The sequence below is a fragment of the Silurus meridionalis genome, chromosome 11 (assembly GCF_014805685.1).
Source record: "Silurus meridionalis isolate SWU-2019-XX chromosome 11, ASM1480568v1, whole genome shotgun sequence".
NCBI classification, from domain to species: Eukaryota; Metazoa; Chordata; class Actinopteri; order Siluriformes; family Siluridae; genus Silurus; species Silurus meridionalis.
In genome coordinates, this window is record NC_060894.1 from 22790763 (window position 1) to 22800000 (window position 9238).

Consider the following 9238-nt stretch of genomic DNA (forward strand, 5'->3'; position numbering starts at 1 on the left):
CTTAACCTACCCTATACCCAACCCACCCTATTCCCAACCTACCCCATACTTAACCTACCCTATACCCAACCTACCCTATACTTAACCTACCCCATACTTAACCTGCCCCTATACCCAACCTACCCATATACGCAACCCACCCCATACTTAACCTACCCTATACCCAACCTACCCTGTACCCAACCTACCCCATACTTAACCTACCCCTATACCCAACCTACCCTGTACCCAACCTACCCCATACTTAACCTGCCCCTATACCCAACCTACCCATATACCCAACCTGCCCCATACTTAACCTACCCTATAACCAACCTACCCTATACCCAACCTACCCCATACTTAACCTACCCTATACCCAACCTACCCTATACCCAACCTACCCCATACTTAACCTACCCTATACCCAACCTACCCCATACTTAACCTACCCCTATACCCAACCTACCCTATACCCAACCTACCCCATACTTAACCTACCCCTATACCCAACCTACCCCTATACCCAACCTACCCCATACTTAACCTGCCCCTATACTCAACCTACCCTATACCCAACCTGCCACTTTACTGCTGAAGATTGGCTGCAGCATGCACTTTGAGTGCTGGAGGAGTTTAGGAGGAAAAAGAACCTGCAATAATCATCACTTAAACACATCAATTTGCATCATGCTAACAAGATTAAAAAGTGGCTAATCAGCACTGAGCATGAACAGTAAGGACCGCCCCTTTTCACTTTACGGTTCATTTTGATGAGAGTGCAGATTTACTTATTTTGATTTGTTCATGTATTTTGCTTTTAGAGACCTGTGTGTGTGTGTGTGTGTGTGTGTGTGTGTGTGTGTGTGTGTGTGTGTGTGTGTGTGTGAGAGAGAGAGATAGAGTGTGTGAGTTTCCATCAGCCATCCATTTGGTTCCTAATCTTTTGAATTATTTAAAGCTTAAACATCTCTCTCTCTCTCTCTCTCTCTCTCTCTCTCTCTCTCTCTCTCTCTCTCTCTTTTAAGATGTTACCAGGAAGACCATCAGCTAAACAAAGTCTGAATGAAACTCCTCCTGGAAAATCTTGTACACACACACACACACACACACACACACACACACACACACACACACACACACACACACACACACACTTTTAACCCAACACTGTCCTCTAGTGATGGTAAAGCTGTCATTTCTACTTCTATAGGTCATTTCCTGTATGGTTCTGTGTGTGTGTGTGTGTGTGTGTGTGTGTGTGTGTGTGTGTGTGTGTTCAGAATCAAAACACTTGGCACAGAGCTTCTCTGAGATGACTAGATTTATTAATCCTGAGTGAATTGTACAGTTCGCTATTCATCTCCAAATCCAATTAATATACAAAATATATATAATTCTATTAAAGCATCATAATAAAGAAGAATTTATTGAATGAATTGTTCATAAATGTAATGTGATAATGTTATAGATTTTAATGTAAACTAAAGTTCAGAGTGTTTAAGAGCAATGATGGAGCCTGGAGGTGTTCAGGTGTTGAACACGTGGTAGGTGAAGTTCTCCTCCCGTGCTTTGAACTGGAAGCTGTAGTTCCCCATCCTGCGTCTGCAGAACATCAGCACAGCCACGGCTCCAAGCACCAACACACACACTCCCAACGCCAGGAGGATGAAGCCGATAGTGCGCATGTTCCATGCTGAATCCTGCTGGCTCTCTGTTTAACACACACACACACACACACACACACACACACACACACACACACACACACACACACACAAAGAGCTACTCTTAGTATCTACACACTCACATCTTTACTTTACATACTGACATCATACTGACATATCCATCATTGATTAAACATTGTGTCGTGCACATGACAGATGTTCTCCTCACCCAGATGTGACTTTATTAGAGGACCGTATGAGGCTTTAGCCATCCCAATCACATTAGCACCTCTGGAGGTTCTCGCCAGTCTGGCAGCTGTGTAACATTCCTAATGCAAAGGAATTCAGTCCAATCAATCAATCAATCAATCAATCAACAATCAATAAAACATCTGTCTTCTTCTATCCTACTGAAACCCAACATGTTAATGCGACACTGATGATCAGATTTACACGCAAGTATACACGTTTTATTTTCACATCAGAATAGTCATGTGTACGGAGCGTGCGTTTCCTCTGGGTCTGTGACCTTACAGTTTTTCTCAGTTGCTTTGCAGCATTTCTGAGATCAGAAATAAAATTTGCTCAACATCCACATCATATAATCGTTTGTGCTGATCATAAAAACATTTTCTCGTTGCTTTGATCAAATTGCGAATGCTTTAGAACATTAATTTAATCGATTGTGTACGAGTGTCTGCTGTTTCCTACATTTTCAAAAATATATTCTACTGATTTCACCTGAATAGTTTTAACCCCCAAAACATCTCAGCATCAGTTCACTGTGTACGTCATTGAATGCAAAATGATTAAACCAGTCGTCAGAATCCGTCATCTGAAATTTCTATTAAACTTTATTTTGTAAATGTGTTAAATTGATGAATTGTGCAGATGAATGTTGAATGTCATTGATGAAGGGCGAGTGAACGACATCAGATCAACCAATCATCAACCAGTTCTCTAAAATGTCTGAAAATGGATGAACAGCCAAGAAACAAATGAACACGTGTACAGTACAGTAAAAGTGTGAATACTGTTCTTCTTGCAGTCAATAAAAAAAAATCAAAATCAAAATCAAATATGCAGGGCCTTTTCATTCTGATGGGAATGAGATGTTCATTGACACAAACACTTTCTTTTGAGAGATGAACTGAGGATTTGGGTAAAAGTTCAGGTGTTGTGCTGTTTGTACAAATTGTTTTGAGAAATGCACTTTACTAATGTGCAAATATTAAGGATGATTCAAGAAACAATCCAAAGCAACTGATAAAAACTGTAATAAATCCCAGATGAAACGTTGGATATAAACTCACAGGGCGGCACGTGGCTGTAAACGTCTCAATGCAGATCTGAATCTGACAGTGCAGGTAAATAACTTCAAATTCAACAAGACGGTAAAGATTTACAGCCAACATGGAGCGAGTGGATTCACCGTTCTGCACCACCGTCGTGTATCTGTCCAGGACGGGGCAACTACAGACAGACAGACAGACAGACAGACAGACAGACAGACATATTGTCAGTTAAACAGACAGACAGACAAACATATATATTGTCAGTTAGACAGACAGACAGACAGACAGACAGACAGACAGGCAGGCAGGCAGGCAGGCAGGCAGGCAGGCAGGCAGGCAGGCAGATAGATAGATAGATAGATAGATAGATAGATAGATAGATAGATAGATAGATAGATAGATAGATAGATAGATAGATAGATAGATAGATAGATAGATAGATAGATAGATAGAAAGAAAGTTAGTCTCAGTCAGAGAGATAAAGATAAATTGTCACTTAACAGACAGACAGACAGACAGACAGACAGTTGTAAGCAGTAGAGTGAGTACACACCTGTTTTCAAAGAAGATGTTGTGTGGCAGCTCAGTTGGGTTGTAACTGGGATTTGCCCAGCATTTATTAATGACCACTTTGATCTGTGTCATGTTGGAGCTCAGCCCCACCTCAATGATGACCTCATCATCAGGGGACAGGGTGTAGTTCTGAGGTAGAGGGTACGTCCCATTCAACAACCGCACAGTCACGTGGTACATCCCAGATCCCTCCACCACATTATTAATAGTATCGAACCTGAAGGAAGACAGAACACACACACACACACACACACACACACACACACACACACACACACACACACACACACACGTGAATATTAGAGTCCTGCTCTATTTTCAGTGCTACAGGAAAGGTAACGACATAGCAGTGTGCTCGGCAGCTGAGTGATGGGGGAAAGATGTGGTTGCCATGGCGGCATGGTACCCGGAGGAACTGTATCCCGCAGAGATGATGAAACTGTTGATGTAGGTGCAGATGACAGGAACCTGCAGCCGAGAGTCCGTGCTATGGAGGGTCACCTGCACTGTGCTGTTCTGGCTGTTGTTCTGGAAAGCAAAACATGTACAACACAGAATTTATTTAGAAAAACTCTGGATCGTGATTGGTCAGATGTCAGGTGTAAAAAATAAAAGGTAGAAAAATAGAAACATTATCGTTTCTATAGCAACAGCTTGTTCTATAGCTTGTTCAGTTGAGGTCATTTAATAAAGACAGAATGTCAGCGTTTTACAGAATCTTGATGACAGTGAGTTATTGTGAGATGGACTTTTAGCACCTACCCGCAGTTGAGTTCCACATGTTCCCCAGACCACCAGGAGCATGACGTGGGTTTTGTTCCCCTCCGTCTGGTTACAGCTGGGAACACCCAGGTACAGCGATGACTCTGAGATGTGCTTCAGGTCCAGGAAACTTTTTGTTACAGATACGACCATGAAACCGGCACCGCACTCCACCATAATAGACTCGGTCTGAATGATGATGGGTGTGGTGGAGGTGGTGGAGGCGGTGGAGGCGGTGGAGGTGGTGGTGGTGGTGGTGGTGGTGGTGGTGGTGGTATGAGAGGTGAAGGAAGCTGTTGTTTCAGTGCTATGGGGTGTGGAAGTGTCAGATGGTAGTGTAGAAGACGAAGTGTTGGATGGTGTGGTTGGTAAATGAATGGTTTTGTTGACAGAGGGTTCTGCTATTGAGAAGCTGTCAGTTACACTGGTGCTGTGTGATGCAGATGTGGAGCTTATGGATGTAGATGGTGAAAATGGGGTTGTGGTTTGATTAGTGGTGGGAACGGATTTGGTGGTGTTTTGGATGTTGTTTGTTGTAGAGATGATTGTTGTGTCTGGAGAAGATGTGGAAGCCGTCTCGTTGTTGACTGGAAATGGGGAAAATATAGATGATGTGCATCAGGTTAAAGTAGACCAAACCGAATTTGTGTAATGTGCTAGGCCATGCCCCCTTAGTTTTTAGCCTTGAAAAGATAAAGGGGAATATTGATGCACTCCTGATGTTTCTCAATACATCAGAACCCAGAGAGAAGAGCTCAAGTGTAACATACTAACACACCTGATATAAAGTTATGTTCCAGGTCAGATGTACAAATTTCCAGTTATAAAATTCCATAAAACAGATGTTTGTTCATACAGAGGAAGAATATATATATATATATATATACTGTATATTTTTTTTTTTACAGATCACAGAACTCTAAGCTGTGTTTTTAAAGTCTCTGTTTGCTGTAAATGGAAATGTGGAAGGTAAATGTCGGGTAAATTAGCTGCTGCTGTACCTTCACAGGTGCGTCCCGGCCTCTCAGGGCTTGCATCAGTGTAACCATGGTGACATACGCAGGTGTAGAAACCGAAATTGTTCACACATTCGGCCCACGGGGAACAATCGTCCTGGCCCAGACTGCACTCATCTACATCTGATAATGAGAAACTGACATTAACACACACACACCTCACTACACACACCTCACTACACACACCTCACTACACACACCTCACTACACAAACAAGGACACAGTAACAACGTAGTAACATGTCACAAAATTACCTTCTGTTAGTCTACCCCCCTCCCCCCAACTCAGTGGTGTCAGTTATTTGAGTAAATGTACTTCATTACTGTACTTAAGTAATTTTTTGCCTACTTTTTATTTTTTACTAAGTACCAAAAATATGAGCAACTTTTACTCTTAACTCAAATATGTTTTTAATTCAACATCTGTACCTTTTACAATATTCCTACAATAATTCTCACATTTTGCACCTCTGTTGTAGATGTCATAAACACTCCCCGACCCGCATCTGCTGCCTGTGAGTGACATTTTATCACCACTGGCCTCATTTTCAGTGTCAAAAAACTCAAATAAATAAAAGAATAAAAATATTGTCCCTCTCTGAGACTGAGAGCTGCATCAATCACAGTCCGCTCTCAATATTTGGTTTGACTTCATCTAAAATCATTTACTTTCATTTTATTTGTCCGTTGAATACTAACAGTTTTTCTACCTTATGACATGATCCTGTAATTGTAGTTGTTAATTGAAGATAACTTTTTGAAATATTGCTTTACTATGACTTGTTTGATCTTTATGGCGTGTTGAACAGATGTTGATAGTTGAAGCAGCGTTAATGCAGGTGAACTGTTTTTGGCTTCATCGCTAACATGCGTCTCAGTGTTGAGGACTCGTGCATCTTTGAGCCTGCGTTCAATACAAGTCAAATACTCAAGTACTGTTAAAATCAGATACTGGAAGACTGTTACAAGTCATATTGAAATGACTTGAGTAATAGTGACTTTATACTTCTAATAGAGGAAGTTTTGTAGTAAGGAATCTAGGATTTGTAGATACTCTTTACACCTCTGCCCCACCACACACACACACACACACACACACACACACACACACTTTTAATCACACTTCACACTGAGAACCCTACAACAAAGCATTATCCTAGAAATAGTTTCATGTAGAACTTTCTTTTTGGTAGCTAAGAACACTTTCGCTAACACTCAGTGAAGTTTCTTCAGTTCTCAGTTGGGGAAAGTTCCTGGTATTCAGCGTTAACTTCCACACACTGAAGAAGCAGATGAGTTTTTTAACCTCTAGACTATTGGTAATGGTTTATTAGAGGATTCAACTGAACTCTAAAAAGGGTTCTTCAGGGATATTTTAGGGGATAATTATGGGATCTTAGACAAAGTCTGTGCCTCTGATAAGGAAACGCTGTTTTGTAGAAGAAGCCTGTACGTGTCAGGATCTTCTGGGCACTCTGTGACTCTGACCCCTGTTCTGCTCTGCTTCTGGACTGTTCTGCTTTTTTGGACTGGTTTTTTTCGGTTTTGTTTTTGTCTTCCCTGCATCGCACTGTTTGCCTCTGTTTTTGACCATGGACTTTTTTTGGACTGTGTTTTTGCGTTGCCCCATTGCTCATGTTGTTTCTCTATTAAAGCCTGTTTTTTCCTTATCTCTTGTCACATCCTGCATTTGGGTTCTCACTCGACCAGTCACACCCACGCTCACTGACAGTGTATAAGATAAAATGGGATACCGGTGATCATGGTGCTGTTCATCTCGAGTTTGAACTGCGTGCTGTTCTGCAGGGACTCCATCACAGCTTTGCTGATGCTGTAGATGTCCATCATGCTGTCAGGAAGGAACACAAAAGAGAACGTAACCACAACGCTGCCCGGAGACAGATGTTTGATGATTATCGTCACCTTGCCAGAGAGAACCAGGTCCATGATCCAGGAGGGAATATAAAAGAAGGTCTGTAGAAGAACATAAGGAGGAGATTAGATGCACAATCAATCCAATAAACTCTACTTATGTTACCCAGTGCTCTGTGTCTTTACCTCATTCCTGATTTTTTCACTTAACGTCTTGAACTCCTCACTGTTGGGGTTCAGCAGAGCTTGGGTGAAGTTTATGTTGGTTATTCTGGCAACAGCTTCAAGAGTCTGTGCATCTACAGTCAGAAATCATGCTGCAGTGTTTATCACTTAACTTTTCAAACCTTATTTGAAAATCGGACCATTTTAGAAACCTAATGGTTTCTACTGGTCCAAGAACGTGATGTTCTCTGCTCCACATACCTGTCTTTACTTTCAGCTCAGTGGAATCTCCACAGTAACTACACATACACAGGGCTACTTTAACAGTGTACAGAACCCCAGGCTGAAGGTTGGTCCATGTCCAATTGGAGAGCGATGTTACCCTGGTGTCCAGCTGCTGAGTCCCTTGGAAGAGGGTGAGGTTTGATGTGGTGTTGATCTGAGAGGGAACGTCCCACAAAAGTTTGAAGGAGGAGCTGGTAACATTTTTCGCCCAGAGGTTGATGATCTTCGGAATACCTACGAAACAATGAATACATCGATATAGTGTCTAGGATAAAGCATGGATGACGATAAACATGGAGAAAAATGAAATGCACAGTTCCTTAGGAACAGGAGACATGATCAGTTTCCTTCAGAATCAAGGACATTACGAGTTACGTACTGAGCTCAAGAATCAAGCTGAAATTGGAGCTGCATGGAGGAGCAGGAGGTGGAAAAATAAAGGAAGTGTTGAAGTTAGAGGTGGAGGATGAAGGAGGCAGTGTGCTGGATGTAGAAGTGGACAAAGTGGTGGCAATAATTTTCAGAGGAGGTTTCCTCAGTGGCCCAAAGCTGATTACATTCCAATCCGATGAACTGAGGGAGGCTGAAGAGGAGGAGGAGGAGGAGGAAGAGGAGGAGGAGGAGGAGGAGGAAGAGGATGTATCTACAAAAGTAAACATAATTATTTTTAGTGGAGATGTGCAGCTGAAGAGGGCCTCGTATCAAGAGTATGAGAAAGAATCCATGTGAACTTAAAAATGAAAGACTGTATTTATTTGTAATTGCTCTGCTGCTGCTGATGTCTTACACACACACACACACACACACACACACACACACACTCCACAACTGGAGCAGAATGTCATTTGGATCCCAATCTGGACAAGATTTTCACACTAAGGATCAGATCTTTAACATGATGAGGAAGAGCAGATGGTTTGAAATCTAGAACATCTCCACTCCAGCTCCAGCAAGGATGACCTGCAAGCCCTCAGGAGGAAGAGGCAAGAAGCAAGTGTGCAACAGTAGATCTTAAGACAAATAAGCATCAGGACAAAACACACAGTAAGCCTAGAGACTCGTCCATCTTGTAAAACTGTTATAAAAAAACAAAAAAAAAAGCAACATGATGGTGGATCATCTCTGTGTTAATGATGTCATCAACTCCTCAGGACTTTCTGTTACCAGGAGATTACATCATCATGTCTGAGCTCCTCAACCAAAAAACCCTGGACACCAGCAGGACCTCTCTAAAGGGAAGTCATGTTAAAAACACACATATCTGAGATGAACTGGGAGAGATAAACCCTGGAGAGAAATGTATGTGGTGATTCCGTATTGTTTATTTATAGTTACTTCCACTATTAGATCTTATGGGCGGAGCATAAGAAACAAGGTGAAGGATCATGGGAAATGATTATTATTACTAGTGTGACTTACTCATACACTGTGTTCCTGGCCTGCTGGGCTGAAGATCTGCAGATCCAGCAGCACACATACAGTTATAGGAGCTCAGGGTGTTACTGCAGTGAGCCAGAGGAGAGCACTCACTCAGGATGGGCGTGGCACACTCATCCACATCTACACACACACACACACACACACACACACACACACACACACACACACACACACACAAAGGTATC

General features: G+C 42.1%; 1 protein-coding gene across 2 annotated transcripts in view; it reads right to left on the reverse strand.

The window, feature by feature from the left end:
• Window positions 1-1311: 1311 nt before the first annotated feature.
• The window catches only part of umodl1 (uromodulin-like 1), a 10901-nt gene continuing 2974 nt past the window's right edge, over window positions 1312-9238 (reverse strand). The window contains exons 6-16 of one of the 2 annotated variants that reach the window (XM_046861662.1): window positions 9033-9173; window positions 7590-7847; window positions 7350-7462; window positions 7046-7265; window positions 5278-5415; window positions 4277-4863; window positions 3921-4042; window positions 3495-3731; window positions 2960-3119; window positions 1876-1975; window positions 1312-1693 (exon numbers count right to left, since the gene is read on the reverse strand). In XM_046861662.1, coding sequence (XP_046717618.1) covers window positions 1509-1693; window positions 1876-1975; window positions 2960-3119; window positions 3495-3731; window positions 3921-4042; window positions 4277-4863; window positions 5278-5415; window positions 7046-7265; window positions 7350-7462; window positions 7590-7847; window positions 9033-9173 — 2261 coding nt within the window. In that variant the 3' untranslated portion in view covers window positions 1312-1508. The remainder of the gene's footprint in view (window positions 1694-1875; window positions 1976-2959; window positions 3120-3494; window positions 3732-3920; window positions 4043-4276; window positions 4864-5277; window positions 5416-7045; window positions 7266-7349; window positions 7463-7589; window positions 7848-9032; window positions 9174-9238) is intronic. The other variant, XM_046861663.1, reaches the window with a different exon arrangement.